The 25,135-nt window shown below is 40.4% G+C and overlaps 1 protein-coding gene across 1 annotated transcript in view; it reads right to left on the bottom strand.

Annotated features, from left to right (window-relative positions):
* ADAM10 (ADAM metallopeptidase domain 10) overlaps positions 1–24,382 on the bottom strand; it is a 146,351-nt gene extending 121,969 nt beyond the window's left edge. Inside the window, exon 1 of the mRNA XM_023228644.1 lies at positions 23,981–24,382. Coding sequence (XP_023084412.1) covers positions 23,981–24,035 — 55 coding nt within the window. The 5' untranslated portion in view covers positions 24,036–24,382. The remainder of the gene's footprint in view (positions 1–23,980) is intronic.
* Positions 24,383–25,135: the final 753 nt, after the last annotated feature.

Raw genomic sequence — 25,135 nt, 5'->3', positions numbered from 1 at the left:
GAGCCAAGATCGCACCACTGCACTCCAGCCTGGGTGACAGAGCAAGACTCCATCTCAAAAAAAAAAAAACACACACACACAGGTATATCATAAAGCTAATAGCAGAGATAAAACTGAATCATTTTTTAAAGTATATATTGGGAGGTCGAGGCGGGTGGATCACTTCAAGTGAGGAGTTCGAGACCAGCCTAGCCAACATGGTGAAACCCCATCTCTACTAAAAATACAAAAATTAGCAGGGCATGGTGGCGGGTGCCTGTAATCCCAGCTACTCAGGAGGCTAAGGCATGAGAATCGCTTAAACCCAGGAGGCAGAGGTTGCAGTGAGCCGAGATTGCGCCACTGCACTCCAGCCTCGGTGACAGAGCGAGACTCAGTCTCCAAAAACAAAACAGAACAAAAAAAAAGTATATTACTTCCGAGAAATGCAAGAAAAGAGGGGAAAAAGAACTATGCACAGTTGGAATAGAAAACAAATAGAAAGATGATGGTTTAAAACTCAGGCATATGAATAATTACATTAAAAGTAAATGATCTAGCCGAGTACAGCAGTATGCACCTGTGGTCCCAGCTACTCAGGATAATGAGGTGGGAGGATTGCTTGAGCCTAAGAGTTTGGCGCTGCAATGCACTATGATCACATTTGTGAATGAGCACTGCATTCCAGCCTGGAAAACAGAGAGAGACCCCCATCTCCAAAAGAAAAGAAAGGAAAGGAAAAGGAGAAAAGGAAGGGAAGGGGACGCAGAAGGGAAAGTAAATGATATAACCTAACAATTAAAAGGCAAAAGCTGTCTTTATATATTTTTTTGTTTGTTTATTTTTTAAAAGACAGGGTCTCACTCATTGCCCAGGCTGGAATGTAGTGACATGATTATAGCTCATTGTACCCACCACCTCCTAAGTTCAAGCAGCCCTGTCACCTTAGCCTTCCAAATAACTGGAAACTGGTGCACCACCATGCCATGCCTGGCTAATCTTTTTTTTTTTCCAGAAACGGCGTTTTGCTTGCTGCCCAGGCTGTAGTGCAATGGCGCGATCTCGGCTTACTGCAACCTCCCACTCTCAGGTTCAAGTGATTCTCCTGCCTAAACCTCCCCAGCAGCTGGGATTACAGGCATGCACCACCACGCCAATTTTTGTATTTTTAGTAGAGACGGGGCTTCGCCAGGTTGGCCAGGTTGGTCTCAGACTCCTGACCTAAGGTGATCCACCCACCTCGGCCTCCCAAAGTGCTGGGATTACAGGCATGAGCCACTGCGCCCGGCCTAAGTGTGGCAATTTTACAGGTGTGAGCCACCGCGCCCAGTCTGGCTAATCTTTTTTATTTTTTGTAGAAATGGGGACTCACTATGTTGCCTAGGCTGGTCTTGAACGCCTGGTATTTTTTAAAAAAGGGAAATGTTAATATATGCTAATAGACACAAAAATAAAGATGAGTTAAAGTAAAAAGGATGGGAAAATGTGTAACATCCAAACCCTAATCCAAAGAAAGCTGGAGTGGCTATACTAACAGCTGAAAAAGCAAACTTCAAAACAAAACAAAAACAATTATAAGGGATAAAGAGGGACATTTCATAATTCAAGAAGACAACATAACAAGCCTAAATATGTATGTACATAACAGAGCTTCAAAGTATGTGAAGAAAAAGTTGATAGAACAGAAAAAAGTAGACACTAACTAGAGTTGGAAATCATACCACTCCTTTCTGAACAAGTAGACAAAAAAAACCAGTAAGATTACTAAAAAATTACACACAAAGAACTTGACTGGATAGATAGAATATATTTCCTTTTAAGGGCACATGGAACAGTCACAAAGATAGACCTTAATCCTAGGCCACAAAGCATGTTTCCATACATTTTAAAAGACTAAAATCTAAGAGTATGTTTTCTGACTATAGTAGAATTAAGTCAATAACAGATATGCAGAAAATCCCCAAATGTTAGGAATTTACATTTCTAAGTAGTTCATGGGTCAAAGAAGAAATCAAAAGGAAATTAGAAAGTGTTCTGAATTGACTGCAAATAGTCCAGGGAGCTTTTTGGATTGATATAAATGTTCTATGATTATGGAGGTAGTTATACAAGTAAATACATTTCTCAAAATTTATAAATTTGTACACTCAAAAAACGAATTTTATTGTATGTAAACTATATCTCAAAAAAGCTGACTAGATTTTTTTTTTAATAAAAATATTGAGGCCAGGTATGGTGGCTCACACCTATAAGCCCAGCATTTTGGGAGGCCGAGGAGGACAGCTTAAGGTGAGGCATTCGAGACCAGCCTAGGCAACATAATGAGATTTCATCTCTATTTTTTAAAAAAAGAAAAGAAAAAAGAAAAACGTCGCTTTAAAGTGGTAGGTATACGGATTTCTGACCTTCCTACTTTTTCCCTAAGATATAAAATTTATAAAAGTTACAAGTTACAAAATTTTTCTAAGTTATAAAATTTTTTAAAATCCAGGATCAAAAACAAAGACAAATCAAAAAGACAATTCAAAATATTTCAACGTATCTTCTCAGTAAAATAAATGAAGTTAACATTCTACTTACTTCCAATACTAAGCAGCCTGTAATGATTCCGTATTAATATTCCTACATAACTGTAGTTTGCTAATAGGACATAAGTAGTAAGAGATGGGGAAATAAAAGATTAAATGACAACCAGTGACTATGGGTCTTAAAAGAACATTGGGGGAACCAACATCAAGGCAAAATATCCATTGAGAAAACAGCAACTAAACCATTTTCAAGAACTTCTTAGAAGACCAGAAGGTCCAACTCAAAACTGAAGCTATATAATAAAAGAAAATATGGGCCGGGCGCGGTGGCTCAAGCCTGTAATCCCAGCACTTTGGGAGGCCGAGACGGGCGGATCACGAGGTCAGGAGATCGAGACCATCCTGGCTAACCCGGTGAAACCCCGTCTCTACTAAAAAAAATACAAAAAACTAGCCGGGCGAGGTGGGGGGCGCCTGTAGTCCCGGCTACTCCGGAGGCTGAGGCAGGAGAATGGCGTAAACCTGGGAGGCGGAGCTTGCAGTGAGCTGAGATCCGGCCACTGCACTCCAGCCCAGGAGACAGAGCCAGACTCCGTCTCAAAAAAAAAAAAGAAAATATGAGCCACGTGCAGTGGTTCACACATGTAATCCCAGCACTTTGGGAGGCTGAGGCAGAAGAATTACTTGAGCCCAGGAGTTTGAAACCAGCCTGGGCAACATAGCAAGACACTGTCTCTACTTTTTAAAAAAAGAAAGAAAAGAAAATATGGAGGCCTACTACTCGCCATGTGTTCAACTAACAAGTTCTTTCAACTATTACCACTGAGACTGGAAATTGTGTTTATGGATGTTTACGTCTGTATCCAATTAAATCTTTTTCCATGTCTAGCATTTTGCAGTTTTCTGAACACAGAACCTTGTTAATTCAAACTGTGTTTCAGCTACTAACAGCAGAGGTATCTCCAGGAAAAGTGCTAGCAATGCTGAATCTTAGGCTTCCCGCAGATCTACTGACCGCACAAGTGACTCAGGCTCTACCCCAGACCACCCCAGAATGATCTGTATGCACATTCAAGATTGAGAAGCACTGTAACCTTTCTTCACTCAGAAATTCCCTGACTTCTACCAGCAGCTATACAGGTTAAGTATCCAAAAATCTGAAATCCAAAATGTTTCAAAATCTAAAATTTTTTGAGCTCCGACATGATGCTCAAAAGAAATGCTCAGCCAGGCGCAGAGGCTCAAGTTTGTAATCCCAGCACTTTGGGAGGCCAAGGCAGGTGGATCACTTGAGGTCAGGAGTTCGACACAGCCTGGCCAACATCGCGAAACGCCTTCTCTAGTAAAAATACAAAATTAGCCAGGAGTCGTGGCACACCCCTGTAATCCCAGCTACACAGAAGGCTGAGGCAGGAGAATCCCTTGAACCCAGGAGGTGGAGGTTGCAGTGAGCCGAGACCGTGCCACTGCACTCCAGCCTAAGCAACAGAACAAGGCTCTGTCACAAAAAAAAAAAAAAAAAAAAAAAAAAAAAAAAAAAAAAAAAAAAAACCTCACTGAAGCACTTTAGATTTTCAGATTAGGAAATGGTAAGCATAATGCAAATATTCCCAAAATCTGAAAATTTAAAGATCCAAAACACTTTTGGTCCGAAGTATTTCAAATAAGGATACTCAATTTGTATCTCTTTTTTTCTACACACTTGCTTTAATGTAAGCATTTAACAATACATTAATAGGGATAGGTACATCATGGAGCTATCATTTAAGCAAAAAATACCTCTACTGACGTCTCAGGCAATGTACTGAGCAGAAAAAGTTTCCAAATAATGTAGAACAAGGGTTGGCAAACTGTTACCCAAAGGCCAGTTCCAGCTGGCCACCTGTTTTTACAACACTGCTATGCTCATTCATTTACATATTTTGTATCTCTGCTTTCACACAACAGCAGAGTTGAATAAGCCAAGTATTACAAAATGTTACAGAAGAGGTATCAAATCTTTGGTAAGTCACTTAAACACTTAGATTCATCCGCCTTTGGTTATAATTCACCTTTTTTTCCTCTACAAGAGGAATACTAACCTGAAATCCACGAACCTGGTAGTTAATTAACCTGGTAGTTAATTTTAGGTGTCAACTTGACTAGATAAAGGAAGACCCAGAGAGCTGGTAAACCATTATTTCTGGATGTGTCTCTGAGGGTGCTTCCAGTGAAGACTGGCGTGTGGAGTGACGGGCTGACTGGGGAAGATCCACCTGCACTGTGGACAGGCACCATCCAATTGGCTAGAGGCCAGGAAAAAACAAAAGGTAGAGGAAAAGAAAATTCTCCCTCTCTTTCCCCTTGGACATCAGGGCTCCAGCCTCTATGGCCTTCAGCCTAGACAGAGATAAAATATCAGCTTCCCTGGTTCCCAGACATCAAGACTAAAATGAGCCATACTACTAGCATCCTAGGGTCTCCAGCTTGCAGACTGCCTATCATGGGACTTCTCAGTCTCTATAACCGTATAAGCCAGTTCCCCTAATAAATCCTCTCTCATGTATCTATCTGTACATATACATATCCAGTTGGTTCTGTCTCTCTGGAAAATCCTCACTGATATAGTCAGTCCTCTGTATTCATGGGTTCCGCATTAGTGGATTCAACCAACTGTGGATTAAAAATATTGAAGGGGAAAAAAATTCCACAAAGTTCCAAAAGGCAAAACCTGAATTTGCTGTGCACCAAGCACTATGTTGAATTCACACAAATGAAGTGCTGGCATTATATCAGGTATTACAACAAATCTGAAGACGGTTCAAAGTATATGGGAGGGGCCAGGTGCAGTGGCTCGCACCTGTAATCCTAGCACTTTGGGGGGCCGAGGCGGGCAGATTGCTTAAACCCAGGAGTTAAAGACCACCCCGGGCAACACAGCAAAGCCCTGTCTCAACAACAACAACAAAAATGCAACAAATCAGCCAGGTGTGGTGGCACACACTTGTAGTCCCAGCTGCTCAAGAGGCTGAGGTGGGAGCATCACCTAAGCCCAGGAAGTAGAGGCTGAGGTTAGCTGTAATCACACCACTACACTCCAGCCTGGGTGAGAGAGTGAGACCCTGTCTCAAAAAAATAAAAATATTAAAATAAAAGTATGAGAGGGCATTTTGCAGTGACGCTCAGAAGACAAGCACCGTGAGGTAACTCCACCCAAGGTAGTTGGTATGGAGTGGAGAATGAATATGCACCTTCCAAGCAGGGTGTTTCTTTAAGAGTGCCACAGGTGAGAACTCCTAAGGCAGGTCAGAAAGCCCACCCCATGACATGTGTGCCCTGGTCTTGAAAGACGTTTTTCCATCTTGCTGGACAAGGGGAACATTCTCTGAGTAGCAACCACACACACATGAGTCATGAGGTAGAGACTTCTGGTTCACTGTAACCTAGACCAGATCCAGAGGCAGTAGACAGACATCTTCTAGAAGCAAAAGAGCCTGGTGTTTGTGAAGATCTGCAGATCCTACATGTCAAAGAAGGTTTTCACTAGCAGGAAGGGTGGGAAATACTTCTTGAATAGCTTTGAAGTTTTCAAGCACCAGGCCCCTCCCAATGGGGAAAAAGTCACACCAAAGTACTGAGAGTAGGGAGGCCTCTCGCACTGGACAAAGGCACTCCAAGTGCAGTGAGTGTGTGAAAGCCTTCAACTGCAAAGATATACTTGTTCAGCAACAGAAAATCCACGATGGAGTAAAGCCTTAGGAGTGTGGTGAATGTGAGAAAACCTTTAGTCACAGCTCCTACTTTACAGTACAGAAAAGAATTCACAGCAAAGAAATACCTTATAAATGCAGTGACTGCGCGAAATTCTTTGACTCCACCTCCAAACCTCATACTCTAAAGAGGTCATATAAAGAATGAGCTTAAGGCTAGGCATGGTGACTCACGCCTGTAATTCCAGCACTTTGGGAGGCTGAGGTGGGCAGATCACCTGAGGTCAGGGGTTCGAGTCCAGCCTGGCCAACACGGTGAAACTCCGTCTCTACTAAAAATACAAAAATTAGCCAGGTGTGCTGGCACACACCTGTAGTCCCAGCTACTAGAGAGGCTGAGGCAGGAGAATCGCATGAACCTGGGAAGGCAGAGGTTGCAATGAGCCGAGACCGTGCTGTCACACTCCAACCTGGGCAACAGAGCAAGACTCCGTCTCTAAGAAAAAAAAAAAAAAAAGAGTGAGCTTAATGTGATAAATCCTTTATCAGAAAATCCTATCTTGTTCAGCAGCAGAGAATTCACAGTGGAGAAAGGTCTTATGAGTGCAGATCATGTGGCAAGTCTTTTTATCTATAAAGACACATTTGCTGAGCACCAGAAAGTTCACACTGGAAAAGAGACTTCTAAGTGTTGTAAATGTGGAAAATTCTTCAGCCACAATTCCTATCTTACAGCATGTAAGAGAATTCATGATGGAACAAGGCCTTATGTATGCAGGAAATATGGAGAAGCAGAAACTTCCACCTTGCTTGGCACATGAAAGTTCACACAGAGAAAGGTCTTATAAATGTAGAAGTGTAGCAGATGTAAAAAAGCATACAGTCAAAGCCTAACCTCATTAGGCATTGGAGTTCACACTGGAGAGAGGCCTTAAGAGTGCATGGAAGTAGCCAGGCGTGGTGGCGGGTGCCTGTAGTCCCAGGTACTCAGGGGCTGAGGCAGGAGAATGGCGTGAACTCGGGAGGTGGAGCTTACAGTGAGTGGAGATTGTGCCACTGCACTGCAGTCTGGGGCGACAGAGCGAGACTCCGTCTCAAAAAATATAAAAAAAAGAGTACATGGAAGGTGCTGCCTCATCGTTCAACACAACGTGATCATAAAAGAGAAGAGCTGACAGTGACCTCTGAGTGCGAGCTGTCAGCTAGAAGTTGAACTGCTCTGTCCATCCACAATGTAGAGATTACCTACAACTAGGTGAGTGAACACACGTGGTGGTTCTTCACCCTCTCCCTCAGAGTGGTTTCAGTGTGGAAATGACCCAGCTCTTGCCCAAAAGACCTAGGTTGGGGTCTGCTGTGTATTTCCAGAGGTCTCCCTTTTTCATGGACAATGTTGGCTCTCCACATGGTAGCGGAGATGGATTTGTCTAGCCAGCTTCCGAATCAGCCAATCCTGGAACTGCCTGCCTCATTCTATCCTGATTTGTGCAGATAAGGCCTTATTGTTTAACCCTTTAAAACAAAAATAAAGTACAGGGAAGGATGTGCATAGGTTATATGCAAATACTATACCTTTTTATATAAGGGACTTGAGCATTCATGGAACCAATCCCCATGGACACCAAGGGAGAAAATGCACAACCTCTATAGGGGATTCATGAGCCCCTAAATTTTGCAGGCAAAATTCCAAAAATATTCTTTATCTTCTTTCTTGGCCTTTTATTGGTTCTGCTTTGCATATTACATCTTTTATTCATCTATTTATAATTTTATCTTTTTTTTTAACTTACTACACTAACTACGACTACCAAACCATGCTGAGTAACGACAAGTGTGGGCATATTTACTTTGTCCCTGACTTTAACAGAATATCTTTAGTTTTTCATTATATTATATATATATATATGTAATATTACACTAAGGCTGTTGCTTCTCATTCTTATTTTAGAAATTCAATATATTCGAATTCACATTAACATCTCACTAAAAAACATTTTTAAATGACTTTTTAAGTTTCACATTTCATATATTTAAAGGGGAAAAATTAAATTTCTAAACTATATATGCCTATTTTATTTTTAAAAGTATCCTGATTTTGTAAATGTACCCTGAAATCTTACCATGTACAGAAAAATATCCTGATTACATCAATTTCTTGTTTACCTAAATTAAACAAAAATGCTTATGAACTGGATGTCATGATAATTAAAATGTATCAAGCACTTGCTATTTGCCAGGCTCTGTACCGCTCTACATTTTTTTCACTTAAACCACCCAATCAAGTGAGAACTATTAGCCCATTTTAAAGAAAACTGAGGTTTGAGTGATATATAACAAATCCAATGTTACAGAGCAAATAGGAGGCCGTGCCAAGAACTCAATTTTTATTTCAATGATTTCATGATAATCTACGATGAGTCAAACTACCTTCATCATAAACAAGGTAAGTCACCATATTTCTGATATGACTGAAAAAACTGAAAAGACAGCCTGGGCAAGATGGCGAAATCCCATCTCGACAACAAATACAAAAATCAGCCGGGCATGGTGGCATGGTGGCATGTACTTGTAGTCCCAGCTACTTGGGGGGCTGAGGTGGGAGGATCGCTTGAACCTGGGAAGTCGAGGCCGCAGTGAGCCAAGATTGTGCCACTGCACTCCAGCCTGGGTGATAAAGTGAGACGCTGTCCGGAAAAAAAAAACTAAAAAGAAAAAAAAATTATCAAAATACAGCACATGGCAAAAAGCCTTCAAAAACTAAACTGACATCTACCTCTAAGATGGGGAAAACAGTTAATGCAATACCAAAGAATATACTTTTTATAGACAGAAATATATATATATATATATATGTATACCCTTGATTTCCACAGCTAGTGATTGCAATGGGCATGGTTTACTCCACAGGAGCCCTGACTCATTTTTAACCCTTGTACTGCTTACCTCAGTCAGACACCACAAAATTGCCTGTTCCCACATGCAGAGACTGGACCTATGAACTGAGATTTATTTCTAAACTTTAGCAATCAGTCAAGAGCTCAAAAAGTATAGATAGAGCATGTGGTATCATCAAATCTCACTGAAACATGTTAACTATTCACCCATCTCTATCTGAACAGAGCTCGGCCTCTGACCCACTCACCTTTGTATCTGGGAATCTCTCCTTGTTATAGATCTTCCTGATTCCCTAGTTCCAAGCTGCCTAATCGTTGTACTCCGATTCCTTATCACCTACTCTATCCTGATCCTTACTACTTACTAGACTCTCCCAGTCCAGGTTCTTTCATCACTATTAGATATATTACCCACGCAGGACAAAATGAACAACAAGGAAGTACTCAAAGAATGCCAATCTTAATTCCTAATTTTATCTCCCTGAGAAAGAATAGAATACAATTGTCCCCTGGTATCCCTGGGGGGTTGGTTCAAGGACCTCCCACAGATATCAAAATCCATGGATGCTCAAATCTCTGACAAAATGATGTGGTATGTGCATACAACCTATGCACATACCCATGTATATTTTAAGCAATCTCGAGATTACTTATAATACATAATACAATGTAAATCCTATATAAATAGTTGTTGTACTGTGTTGTTTGGGGAATAACAAGAAAAAAAGTCTGTACATGTTCAATACAGACCCAATTTTATTTTTTGAATTTTTTCATTCGTGGTTGGTTGAATCCACAAATATGAAACTCACAGATACGGAGGTTCAACTGTACTTAAAAAAGGCATTTTCACACAAACACTTTAACAGTGGAGAAACAGATGTTATCTGACAATGATGAAAATAAAATACATTTAACCTAGAGGACACTAAAATTTTACTAATCTGACATCAACAGAAAATGACAGCTTCCACTAAGGACAGTTTCTAGGTAATTATATCTTACTAAATATCTTTCTATTTGATGGATGATTAATTTTCCTCCTACTTTAACATGTTCTTCTTAAGCCAGGTTTACCCTTATTAACATCTTCACCAGAAGAGGCCATAATGATGCAATAACCTCAAAGTTATGTTACTGAGATATTATTCCTACATAAAATAGCTCCACCCTACAGGATGGTTACCCTGCAAAGTCAATATCTTCTCCCTTCTCTTTTTATTTTACCTACACAGAATAGCGCACCAACAGCATTTTACTTTCTTGTTCTCTGTTTTAGTTGCCAGAAAGCTAGCATATATTACAGTCACATGATACCTAATACTTAAAAGCCCCATGGGAAATTTGAAAAGCATATACTACAAAGCATATACTACAGTCACATGGTACCTAATACTTATAAGCCCCATGGGAAAGTTGAACATCTCCACACTTAAGAAAAAAATCCCCTTAGTTATGTAGCACAATGTCCTTACTTTTACGAAATGCAAGCACACTGAAATATTTAGAGTACAACTTATTTTCAAATGCAACAGAGGGGAAAAAAGAATATATTATTAAAAAGAGAGTAAATGTGGTAAAAGGTAACCATTCCTAAATTTAGGTGAAAGGCATACAAATATTAATTACTAGTATACCCTCAACCTTTTAGAAAGTATAAAAATTTTCAATTAAAAAAAAAAAAGGAAACACAGTATGTCAAACAAAGCCTATATGTAAAATTGCCAGAATAACTAGATTGCATCCATATCATAGAGAAAACAGATTCTTTATCAAACTTTATGCAATCCTAGCACTTTGGGAAGTCGAAAGTGATTGTTTAGGAGGATCACTTTAGCTTGGGAGTTTAAGACCAGTCTGGGCAACACAGTAAGTCCCCATCTCTAGTTTTTTGGGTTTTTTTAAAGGGGGAAAACTAAGTAATACCCAAAAAATCACATGCAAGAGTAGTAGAAAAATGACCAGCAGGTTTTAAGAAATAGAAAAAACATAACTTGGCTTCCTTGTCACAGGAGAGCTTAGGAGAGCTTTTTACAATTTGAGAACAGTATTTTTATCTTCCTTAACTTTTCTCAAGGTCGCCAGGATACTGGTATTTACTAATCTGCCTTTTAAAAAATTATTTTTCCTAATCACAGAAGTGCATTATGAATCTTACTAGCCAGAAAGTTGGTATCTGTTCTCTAAAAATGATTACATATATATTTATCTATGACAAAACTGAAATGGTTTTACGCATGTTCTTTCTGTAAGGTGCTTTTCTCCCCTCAACTGTAAACATTTTTTCACATCCAAAAAATAAAATACCTTCTATAAAGAACCTGACTGACTAAAAGGCAAATGGTTCAAATACTGTAAGTACAAAGAACCTAAATTATGCTTTGAGTGTAAAATTAGCCTACATATAAAGGCATGATCTAAGAATGATAAATCATCCCAGTATACTAAACTTTTTAAAGCATGGGGTATGTTTCTTAGAGACAGTACAGCGTATAAGAGGAGGGATTCTAGAGCCAGACTGACTATATTCAAATATTGGCTTCCCTCAATTGATAACTACTATTTGACTTTCCTGACTCTGGGTAAGTAACCCTCCTTGATCCTTCTCTCTCATTTATAAAATGAAAATAACAACACCTATCTCATAGAGATGCTGTGAAGACTGAGCTAATACATGATACACAAAACGACCTAACAACAGTGCCTGGCATTAAGTACCCCAACAAATGCCAGCCATTATGATTTTTTTCCATATTCCATGGGTAGGTAGCATCTTAATTCCCAAGTACCCTTCTAAGCAAAAACTAACTTCCTAATCCTTGAACCCAAAACTTACAATCTTCTGTTCCAATCTAAATTAAAGAATTGGGTGAAAAAACACAGAATTAAAATCTCATTAACATCAGGAGAAAAAACAAAGAATAACTCTCTGATGGTGGGTCAACATCACCACCTTGGTGTGAGACAGAAATATCATATAACAAGCAACCGTTTTCCTATATATACACAAAAAGTTGACTGTACAATCTTAAGAATGGGAGAAGAAAATCTGCAATAATGTTTTGATATTACAGATCTTCCTATTTACAGAAAAACTCAATTACAATAAATGAGAGGATGTAAGAGTAAGCTAAGCATGGCATATTTGCATTCCTCAAAAAAATTACTTGTAATCAACTTGTTTTCAACAGACTTTTCACTTGTATAATTTCAAAATTAGGTACCAACAGCATTTTTCCCCAACATAAAAATATATTTCCTTCCTACTGAGTCATCAACTACATGTCATAGGCATCATACTGTGTTGACCAATGCTTCCTTTATTTGATATACATATTCACTCAGATCTTCAGGCACTAAATACCACTAACAAAACCGTTCTCCTGTATGACAAAGGTAGGCTTCCAGGAACTATCATGCCCTATATTTCAGTAATATATTTAAGCGCTTTTAATGCACTCTTTGAAAAGTTACTTCTACAATATGACTTCAAACTTAAGCCAGAATCTATTTTTTCACTAGAAACTAGCCAAATCATCTTCTAGAAGCAAACAGCTACACCTAACAGTTACAAGTTAAAGCACAAGAGGGAGTGTCTCCAATTAAAAGCATATTTCTACCCACCCATTTTTTGAAATCAGCTAGTCTCTAAGAAGTAAAAATAACACAAGCTGGCTCAGAAGTCAAAGTAGCTCTTTTATAAACTATATACAAAGGGCAGAAAACACGAATGATTAAAATCTATTGAATGTATTAAATTTCTACCACTAACTTATGAAATACAATTTAAAAATCAAAAGATTGAAATGTGTACATAAGATTTCTATGCTGATTTGAAACTCTTTTATACAATCTTTTTTATTCCTTTTTCTGAACCTGTGGGTTATACTGAATCTTTTATACAATTTCTAATAAGACACAAGTACATACAGTAACAGAGTATGACTTTCAACCTACCTACATCACTTTCATACTCACATAGCCAGCACCCCACTTTTGATATACATCTGTCCCACTCGCTCCATTTCACATTAAACCCATTGTCATTAACTCACCCTTCTCCCATAAGATATCCCAAAATATCCACCTCTGCCTCCTAGTTGAGAACCACTATGCTAAAGCATCCTCTACACTAAAGAAAAAGAGCTCCTCCTTACTAAATGGCCTGCTGTTCCTAAGGAGCATGGAGTTACTAAGAGATTTCTGCTACTGGATGGATACAAGTGAATTTATGGGCTACCAGGAAAATGTATAAATTCTTAAATTTTATAAATTCTCGGCAAAACTAAACTCTGATTTCTGAACCAATTTATAAGCATCAGTGCCAATCCATCTCCAAATCTGTCAACAAAACTGCCCCCTCCGTTATGCTAGATTAGAATACCTAACCTTTATAATACACATTTGAGGGTTCTGATAATATACTGTACTAATTGGAGGAGGTCACTTTCTGATTTTACTATGGCAATATTCCAATTTTAACAAAAATCATTATGACATTCAGTTTCATGTAATGAGACTATTTCCGTAATATAGCTGACAGCCAGTACTATGAAGGCTGCTTCACTAATGCCAGTATCTGCTGAATGAAAACGGGTACATAACATGTATCCAGAAGTCCACTCCACTTACCAAGCAGTTACTTCCCTCTTAACATTCCCCTTGTAGTAAAGACACAGATCAGTAACTTAACTATAAAGCTTGAAATAAAGAACAGCAATATCAAAGCTCGGCACAGTGGCTCACTCATGTAATCCCAAAACTCTGGCAGGCTAAAGCAGGAGGATCACTTGAGGTCTAGAGCTCAAGGCCAGCCTGGCCAACATGGTGAAACCCCATCTCTCGTTAAAATACAAAAATGAGAAGGGCCTGGTGGCACGCACCTGTAGTCCCAACTACTCAGAGGCTGAGGCACAAAAATCACTTAAACCCAGAAGGCGGAGGCTGCAGTGAGCCAAGATTACACCACTGCATTCCAGCCTGGACATCAGAGCGAGACTCTGTCTCTAGGGAGGGAAGAAAAAAAAAAAGAACAGCAATATCCATAAAATAGAAAAAATACAGTATAAACAGGAATGACATGATTTCATTTTTTACTACTTATAAATATCTCAGTGTCTGCTTTGCATATATATGCGTTTTAACTACATATTTAGGTTTTTCTTCTATGTATTTAATTTTACTTACTTTATTTTATTATTATTATTATTATTTTTGGCATAGAGATAGAGTCTTGCTATATTAACCAGGCTGGTCTCATACCCCTGACCTCAACTGATCCTCCCAGCTTAGTTTCCCAAAGTGCTGGGATCACAGACATGAGCCACCACACCTAGCCATTAACTATACATTAGTTTTTTAAATGTATACAGAACTACACAAATACTATAATATAAACCTGTAATAAGCATTTTAAAAGAGTACATGATTAATATTAAAAAGCTATAAAATTGTGTTGAAGGAGGAATTATGGATTTTCTTTAATTCTATTTTCTTTTTTTTTTGAGACGGAGTCTTGCTCTGTCGCCCCGGCTGGAGTGCAGTGGCCGGATCTCAGCTCACTGCAAGCTCCGCCTCCCGGGTTTACGCCATTCTCCTGCCTCAGCCTCCGGAGTAGCTGGGACTACAGGCGCCCGCCACCTCGCCCAGCTAGTTTTTTGTATTTTTTAGTAGAGACGGGGTTTCACAGTGTTAGCCAGGATGGTCTCGATCTCCTGACCTCGTGATCCGCCCGTCTCGGCCTCCCAAAGTGCTGGGATTACAGGCTTGAGCCACCGCGCCCGGCCTTAATTCTATTTTCTAATGTTTGGTAATGATGTTCTAATATTCCAACTACTAAAAATAGATTTTATCCATCTGTATTTTGTAACTAATAGATCCCAAATGAAAGTAGGTCTGGAAATGACGTAATTTTAATAATATTTATATAGTACTTTAAAGTCTTTAGCACTTTTACAAATTATCCCACTTAATTTCTAGGAAAAGGGATAGTAAATTAATATCCCATCAATTCATAGAGAATTCTATATGTTCTTTTGAAAGCTAAATTCAAAGTTCAAATGTATGTATATGTGTGTCCTGCCATCATCAATACAAGCAAAAACAGATGGAAAGCAAATTCTGCTCCACAAATCACTTATGCAAATTTGCCTAAAATGCAAAGATCATTTGAAAGCTAAATTCAAAGTTCAAATGTACGTATATCTGTGTCCTGTCACCATCAATACAAGCAAAAACAGATGGAAAGTAAATTCTGCTCCATAAATCATATATGTACATTCGCCTAAAATGCAAAGATCACATTATTTTCCCCTATTTGTCTCAGAAACACAAGTTCACAGTTCACATGAAATCAAGAGTCAATCATATTTTTGAACTGAATAGCCTAATTCCAACTTAAATAAGAAAAAAAAGTGTTAGTATATCTTTAAACTAATCTCTACCTCCACTCCAAATTCACTAAACTTCTATAACCCAGCTACCTAAAGCACTGCTTCCCAAATAACTAGCCAGAGATTAAAGATCTGTGAAAAATTTTATCCAGTTTCCAAATATTAGCATGCAAATAAGATAAAATCCCAGACTCTGACACCCATCCCAACCTATAAGCTTCTATCCAGACTCAAAATCTTAAGACATTTTCAACTTCAAAGACTAAGGTCTTCAAAGTTTTATAAAATCACACTCCCTCCAATGAAACAGCCTAATAATTACATTCAACAGAGTGAGCCCTCTGTAAGTTTTGTTACTTTCACATTAAACATTTGCCCAGTTTTATCAGTTTTTCTTCCACGTCATTTCTTGTTCTATCCTTATTTATTTCTACAATCATTCTAATCCAAGACTCAATCACCCAATTTGTCAATCATAACCTAACTCTTCAACAGGGACTCCAACCAACATTCCATAATATTCTATCTCACGGTTATCGTGGCCTAGAATAATCAGAGTCCTGATTATCATGGTCCAGTTAGCAATTCTCCTTATTTCCACACAGACTATTGATTCCATGCAAGTAAACCTACAAGCACCTTATATGCCATTCTCTTCTACCTCAAAAAGCCTTCCCCAGTTGCTCATGTCCCTCAAGCTTAACAAATCCTCATTTCAGGTGCAACTACAATACATAATTGCAAGTATATGTTTATATGTTGGCATTTCATTTACTCCAACAAACTCAGTATTTTTTACTTTTCTTCTCACTCAATACTGTGGCTTCATGACTCGTAACAGTCATAGACACATAATAAATCCTGGTGACTAAACAACAAAGTTCTCACTGTATACATCTCACATTGTTTACTTGGAGTAGTACAAATAGACTGTACATATGTTACCCAACTTACTATGATTCATATTTTTCATCCTTATGATGGGTTTATTGTGACATAATCCCATCATTAAGTGGAGGAGAGCTCCTTAAAACTTACAATGGGGTTACAGTTTCTACTGCACGTGTATCACTTTCTCACCATCATAAAGTCGAAAAATCGTAAGTTGAACCATCATCTCTGTTGCCAACATTAAATACACTTTCGACTTAACGGTATTTTCAACTTATGATGAGTCAAGAAGCATCTGTAGTAGCTTCAAAATGAATTTACTTAGCATCAAAGGGAGACTACATTCCCTGACAAATATTCTCAGCACTGCTATTTCCTGTAAACTAGCTAGGTCAGGCTATCCTGATACTAAAGCAAAATCTTCATATTGCTGGAGAGCAACATTACTGCCCTTACAGGAATCCAAGTGGTACGGTTATCATAGGTTTTCCACTTATCCTTAACATTGCTTCCTTTTCCCTAATATAAAAATCAACAGCTAGACTAGTTAGAATTATCACTGCTAGATTTTTGTTCAGAACAAGCAGACTTTTTAGGGTTGCCTGGAAGATCATTAACGATCATTAATAAAATCAATTACTCCTTTAGAAAAGAACAACACAGCCTGGACAACACAGTGAGACCTCATCTCTACAAAAAAAATCAAAAAATTAACCAGGCATGGTGGCGCGTGCCTGTAGTCCCAGCTGTGGAGAGGCTGAGGTTGGAGAATCGCTTGAGCTGGAGAGGTCAGGGCTGCAGTGAGCTGACATCCCACCACTGTACTCCAGCCTGGGCAACAGAAAGAGACCTTGTCTCAAAAACAAACAAAACAACAACAAAAACCTGGGGCTCTTTACCCTAGCACGTCACAGAGCTGCCCATGTAAAAATCAAATGAAATGCAAATCATTCCTACAATTAGGAAGGCCTGACCCTGTGATTTTGGGCTTGCGGGGGTTCAGATGTGAAATTACTATGTGTTTTTCTGTCCACAGCCTTTCCTACCTACAATTTATCTCACATAGGCCTCTCACTGAAACTTGGTGTTGGCAGCAGTGGCCAATGACTGCCCTTGCCTTCAACCTTCTCCACACAAACTACATTTTTGGTACTCCACATGGACCATATTTTAAGCTAGACCCTTCCAAAACTATGCCCCAACTTCAGCAAATTTTTTTTTCTAACCATTATAATGTAATACAATTAAAGACAGACAAGAAATTTAACTTTATACAAATGTAAAAATCAACAAAATGGTAACACAGTAACTGTAACACAGCTACTTACTAGAAACAAGCACAATACCATGAGCCTTTGTCATCTACCTTTCACTGACTTTGCTTTAAATAAAATCCTTTTTTTTTTTTTGAGATGGAGTTTCACTCTTGTTGCCCAGGCTGGAGTGCAGTGGCGCAATCTCGCCTCACTGCAACCTCCGCCTCCCAGGTTCAAGCGATTCTCCTGCCTCAGCTTCCTGAGTAGCTGGGATTACAGGCGCCCGCCACCACACCCAGCTAATTTTTTGTATTTTTAGTAGAGAGGCGGTTTTGCCATGTTGGGCAGGCTTGTCTCGAACTCCTGACCTCTCAGGTGATCTGCCTGCCTCGGCCTCCCAAAGTGCTGGGATTACAGGCATGAGCCACCACATCCAGTCAACACTCTTAATTCACAATTTCTATTCTTGTAGAGAATATTATAGTTGGACATTTTAGAGTATGTTTAATACCAATAATCTAGTATATTAGTATAAAACCAGAGTACTCATGATTTAGCTCTAGGACATAATCTATCTGCAACCAAATGAGTATACATTTTATTTGCTGTACCTTCCTGGTTATTCATCAGTTTTTTCTCTCCATTCTTCCCTGCCTAACTGTAACTAGCAAAACACACTACTACCACATCATTCCAGCTGTTTAGAAAGTTAGGAGCCAGGCAACCTCAATGCTAAACTCTACAAAGCCAAGCTACACATACTGAAAGGTGAGGGGTAGGGGTGGTGGGCAGAGAGAAAGAAAAAACTACCTAAAGCCCATGTACTTTATTCCATAGAAGATTCAGAACTTACTTATTTCATTTCACGTGCAAGCGTATTTGTTAAGCATAATCATTTAGTTTTCCTACACAAAACATACTAGAAACAACTAATTAGAAGGTGACATCTTCAAGGTTTACAAGAAAGCAAAGAAACCTAACCAAAAAGTTGGAAATACTGCTACAACTAGATCCAAGAATAAAATGCACAATCATCTAGAATAAATTTAGAAAAATAATAAACTACCAGGCCATTTCAGTCATTTCTGGAAAAAGTAAAAACAGAAACTACAATAAAACCCAGAATAACAAGTCTTCTCCCAATTAACCTTTAATCATTTAAGATTAAATTCAGTCCATTTTAAGGAGATAAATGTGTCTACAGTAAATTTTCTATATTTTAGAAAAACTTCCATCAGATACACCCGAAACTGGCCAGGTGCAGTGGCTTACACCTGTAACCCCAGCACTTTGGGAGGCCAGGGTTGGAGAATTGCTTAAAGCCAAGAGTTCAAGAGCAGCTTGGGCAACCTAGTGAGACCTCATCTCTAACCAAGACCACCACCACCAACAACAACAACAACAAAAAGAAACACACAAAAAATGTACAAGTGTATTCCTGGCCAGGCGCAGTGGCTCACGTCTGTAATCCCAGCACTTTGGGAGGCCAAGGCGGACAGATCACCTGAAGTCAGGAGTTTGAGACCAGCCTGGCCAATATGGTGAAACCCAGTCTCTAGTAAAAATACAAAAACTAGCCGGGCGTGGTGGCACATGCCTGTAGTCCTAGCTACTCCGGAGGCTGAGGCAGAAGAATCACTTGAACCCGGGAGGCGGAGGTTGCAGTGAGCCAAGATAGCACCACTGCACTCCAGCCTGGACAACAGAGCGATATTCTGCCTCAAAAAAAAAAAAAAAAAGTGTATTCCCAGAGTTTGTTATACGGACATGATCTCATATCTGAACCTGTGATCTCCCAAAAATGTTAGGAAAATGTAGCTAACTGCTGAACTTTTTGCTCTTCCATTTCATTGTCTTAATTTCAAAAGCAGAGTTTATGTTTCTATCCTATTCTTAAATTGGTTTTTATTAATACGACCCTCAACTAATTTTTTCTGTGGTTCTCATCCCAGTAAAAAAAGAAACGGTTTCTTATTTACTCATTTAGGTAAAGACATGTGGAGAGACTGTAAACCATTCTATCTTAAACACCTTCAAATTGTTACTATTATAAAAACAGGGTTTAAAAAAAAAAAATCCAATAACCTAATGCTGAATAAAAAGTATTGTGTATGCCATGTTCTTTTTAAACCAATTTTTAAAACTACAGAAAAAACATTGTAAAAAAACATTAAAAGTTAAGAGGTCACAGTCAAACATTTTTTAAAAGTTGGAGCTATCTATACAAGATAAAGCTGAGGCAGAGATGTGAATAACATACCCACAACACCCAGGCAGGTAACAAAAATGAGTGAAAAAGGCCAGATGTATCATCAGGAATGATGGGAACTGCAGTAACTGGTACGCACATGCCCAGTTTAAAGAGGGTGGCTACTGCCCTACTGCTCAGCTCTGGACAATAGGAATATAGCCCACTACTACCTGGATTTCCAAGTCTTCCCCTAAAATCCAGAAATCCATGAATTTCATTGAGAAATATCCCAATTTTTCCCAATTTCATTGAGAAATATCCCAGTGTTAATCATTAGTTCAAACTTAAAGACAATGCAAATAAAACATATCTCTAAGGTAGTTTAGTCCAGAGGCCACCTTTGAGCTAATGTATGAAAGCCACTTTCAAAAACGCATGAGGGGGCAATGGATAAAAAAGCTTATTAGGGTTTAAGGTCAAACCAGCTTGAGTTTGAATGTCTAAATAAGTGGTGGATGATGCTAGAAGAATTGTATTTTCGAGTCTGTTTCTTCAACTGCATATCACCCCTCTCTCATAACTGTTGAAAAGTGAAACTCCTAACACAGTATTCAGATACACAAAAGGCATCATAGAAATGTTTCATTCACCCTACCCCCCAAAATTCTTAAGGTCCTTAGAAAAATTTTAAAAAGATCAAGTAATACACATCCTTGAAGGTCTTAAACAAGTTATTAAAAGCACATCAGAGAAGTGCCTGCCATGACTGCTGGGAAAGGCTGTATACATACACACAGAAAATACTGTTAATGTAGGCAATGGTATCCTCCTACAACAACAACATAGGATGGGACTGTGCTGGAAACGGGCACCATTAGGAAAGCTTATGTTTTATAATTCTAAACACTTTAATTCTTCCTTGCAGCTTCCCATCCTAGTAATATGTAAATTACTAGTAATATATAATATGTAAATTTTTCTTGTTAAGAAAAATGTCTTAACAAGAGAAGGAATTGCCCAGTCGGGGTGGCTCATGCCTGCAATCCCAGCACTTTGGGAGGCCAAGGTAGGTGGGTCGCTAGGCTACAGGAGTTTGAGAACAGCCTGGGCAACATATTAAGACCCTGTCAAGCCGGGCACGGTGGCTCAAGCCTGTAATCCCAGCACTTTGGGAGGCCGAGACGGGCGGATCACGAGGTCAGGAGATCGAGACCATCCTGGCTAACACTGTGAAACCCCGTCTCCTAAAAAAATACAAAAAACTAGCCGGGCGAGGTAGCGGGCGCCTGTAGTCCCAGCTACTCGGGAGGCTGAGGCAGGAGAATGGCATAAACTCGGGAGGCGGAGCTAGCAGTAAGCTGAGATCCGGCCACTGCACTCCAGCCCGGGGGACAGAGCAAGACTCCGTCTCAAAAAAAAAAAAAAAAAAAGACCCTGTCGCTACTTTTTAAAATAAATAAATAAAATAAATAAAATTTTTAAAAAGATGATGGAGTTAACTGGACTCAAACTGAAGTTTTAAAAAAGATGAAGAGTCAGAGATCCTTAAGGATAAAGACAAAATTAGTCTGTCTCTTTCATTAAACTCTTATTTGCTGGTAGATTCCGAGTCAGAGTAACAGAAAGTTTCACTGCTTCAGCTCTACTACCTCTAAAGCTCTGGTCGAGTTTCCAGAAAACTTATTTCTGTTGAGCATATTGTACAAAGCTAAGCACTTACACCAGATTTTTAAATATAAGAGACATATCGTACTCTAAAGTTCATTTTGTGTATGATTTCATCAAACCAAAACATTATGGGATTTACTGCTACAGTTGAAATACCTTTTGTGCTCTCAAACACAACAATTAAATCAAAAAAATAAAATAAAAAAACATGGTATGCTCCTACAATGACAACATAGGATGGGGCTGTGCTGGAAACGGACACCATTAGGAAAGTTTATGTTTTATGATTCTAACCACTTTAATTCTTCCTTCCAGCTTCCCATCCTAGTAATACATAAAGCAAGAAAATTTTCACACACAACAGCGATTGACAAATTGGGGAGGTGGAAGCAACAAAAAGGATTTATTAACTACCTGAAAATGATTTCTACTTTAAGTTAAATCTTGGCCACAACTTCTTATCTACACAAATTTCTCCTTTCTCTCATATGCTAAAACAAAGACACATTCAATTTGAATGTGCTAAAGTCTACAAATCATCATACAAAGATCTTACAAGTGACCACAAACAGTTCAGATTAGTAAATAAAAATACCTCATAGTTACAATAAAATTACAAGTATCTTCAAGTACCCAAAAGCTAGAATCTTGATACTAATTTTAAAATAAAACTAATAAAACTTGTCTTCTGTTTTTTGAAAAAGTTCTGCTTAACAGAAATACCAAAAATTAGGCTTCTAACCAATGCAATAAAGGACTCTGGAAATCTGAGTTTAGAAAATTTTTGTATATGGGTTTTAACCCACAAACATTATGTTATTCAATTGTTTTTTCTTCAAACATAAGACTACATCAGTTTCTTACTGTTTTCATTATTTTTAAAAGAACATTTGGTATACTACTACTCAGTAAAGTGCCTCATGTGTTTGTCTTACTTTTTATTACCTTACAGAGAAGTGTCTTAACTCCTGAATTTAATCACAAGAAGTGAAAACAGATAGGAAAATGATTTGTTGAAAGCCACGTTTGGAACAGAAATAACAAATGTCAGATGAAAAGGCTCTAACAGGGTCTCCCGCACATAATCCTTTTTAAAACTAAACATCTGTTATCAGTTCTGAATCTAAAATGTGTATCTTGCTTGATGACTTGGACTGAGAAAAATAAAACAAAATGTATAACAAAAAAAACGAACATTACCAACTGTAACAGAAGTCTGCCTACGCAGTACCACCCTCGGACTCGGTAGAATACAGGACAGAAACACACTTGGCCCTGCAGTCATAAGTCAAAGTGGCAAAGAAAAAAACAAACAATACATGAAATAGACATTTTCTAAATTATCAAGGGTACAGACACTCATCCAGAGCATTCCTCAAAATTTTTCAATTCGTTGCTTTTAGGCACACTTTGAGGTGTTCAAGTTTGCTTTGGGGCAAGTCAAAAAGCTTACCTAAAATAAAGCACTTTACATGAGAATAAAATGATGCAGCTGGTCCTAGGATACACCGGAAATAAAACTCTTTGTCTTCAAAACCCGAAACAAGAAATGACATGCTTTTAGCAAATTTAACTTTCATTTGTAGGGGGGAGGGGGCCCTGTTTTGACAATCCACTAACTACACTGCACATCTACTCCACCTGAGAGTTCAACGAAACTTCAAGTTGGGTCACCCAGGGACCGAACTTCTACTCTAAGAGACCCAATCCAGCCTACAAATCAAAGAACATCCCCAAATGGTTTACCCTTCTCCCCACCAAACCCCTTCCCCTGGGCGACAGAATGTTTTCACTGAACACCAACACACCCTCCTGTGATCTCTCTCCAAACACAAGACACAGGAAGAACCGAGGCCACTAGTCTCAGACACGCGGGTGATGACTGCTGCCACTCCACGGGCGGCCCCTCTGCAGAACGGGGTCGGTCAGGATCCGCGCGCCCGGTAAAGAACAATACACGAGCCCGGCCGCAAACAACACAACTTCCCACGAGTCTGCGCGGCGGGTCTCGGCGGCGGAGAGGACTTCGGTATCCGCCACCGGGCAGGGGCTGGGGGAGGAATGGTGAGCAGGATGAGCGCTGAAGGAGGACGGCGAGACCGCCAGCCCCGCTGCGGCTGCCTGCACCGGCACCCGCCGAGCAGACTGGAGGGATGCAGCCACCAGCCTGGGTTCCACCGCTCTCGCCAGGCGACGCGAATGCCCCGACTTCGCTTCTCTGGAGGGCGACCCCCGCCTCCCGGGCCGCCAGGGCGGTGGGGGGCGGGGAAGGCCTCGCCGGAGGCTTGGGAGCCTCCTCGGCCCGCCACCGAAGGGAAAGCGGTCGGGGCGCGGGGGACAATAGGGAGCCGCGAGCGCGGCCCGCCAGAGTGGCGCCGCTGGCCGGCTGGGCTGACTGACGCGCACGCCGCGAGGCGCGACTGGGCTCCTCTCGGCCCGGCCGCCGCTCCGCCGTGGTCGCGGCGCCCCCGGCGCTCGCAGTCGTGCCTCACCTCCCATCCCCGCCGCCCAGGAGAGAAGCAGAATTAACACTCTCAGCAACACCATCTTCCGCTGCCGCCGCCTCCTCACGGGTTAACAGCAGCACATCGATCCGGAGGGAGAAGCTGAAGGGGCTTGGTCCGGAGCCTCCACGGGAAGCCGGGACCTCCCCTGGCAGGAGAAACGGCGAAGCACCTCCCTCTCGCTCCACTTCAGGGGCCGGCAACGCTCCTAGCTCCTCCAAAACAGGGACCTCCCTCCCCCTCGTTCGTTTCCTTCCTCCCTTCCCCGCTTTCCTTCCCTTGCTCGTTCCCTCTTCTCTCCCCCCCTCCCTGTAAACTAGGACCTCCGCCTCCTTCCTCGCCACGTGACGCGCGAGCACCCAACGGGCACGAGGAGCCGCGCCCCTACCTCCCGCCCCTACCCGTCCCCCTGGCGCTTCAGGGGCGCGCGCATGCGCGCAGGGGACGGTTCCCGTGCTGCTAGGCCCGCCGCCGCTTCCTGTCCGCAGGCGGAGAGCTGGGATTGGGCTTCGGAGGCGGGGTTTGTCCTGGTCCCGCCCCGAGGCGGGAGCGCACCTACGCGGAGATAGTGGTTCGCTACGTGTTAGAGCTGCTGAGGACCTTCCCTTGGGCTAAAATGGGCTTTGGAAGATGTAAGCGGGGCTGCTTTCCACTTCTTAACGTCACAAGTAGCAGAGGTTTTTGTTTATTCTTTCTCTGCCTCTCCTGGTGCACTACAGCTACCAAGTAAACAAAAACTCCCAACAAGCAGTAATTATAGCAGCAGCTGCCCCAGTGATCGGAACATGCAAAGACCTTCAAGCAGCAGGAAGAAAAGACACCATGTCCGAGATGTAGTTTTCCGAGCTCTTTACAAATTTATGTCACAGGCTAAGGCTTTAGCCTTTGCAAAAGCATGCAGCCTGAACCAGACGGTCTTAAATCTCCAGTCCAGAAAATGTCCTCTTTCCTCTCTCTCTGTCACATCTCTGAAGCGAATCCTCGCACATCTTCTCCCCAACTTCTTAAAGCTTGTATTTGTTTTCTCGTAACTCATTTTGATTCTTTAAACTTGCATGTCATGAACTAGAACTTTTTATGGCCATTTAATTAGATATTCTTCATCTATTTGGTATCGTGCTTGAGTAGGCTGAATTAGGGAGT

This window comes from Piliocolobus tephrosceles, chromosome 6 (assembly GCF_002776525.5).
Source record: "Piliocolobus tephrosceles isolate RC106 chromosome 6, ASM277652v3, whole genome shotgun sequence".
Taxonomy (NCBI): Eukaryota; Metazoa; Chordata; class Mammalia; order Primates; family Cercopithecidae; genus Piliocolobus; species Piliocolobus tephrosceles.
Note: the sequence above shows the minus strand (reverse complement) of the source record. Positions and strands in the feature narration are given on the sequence as shown.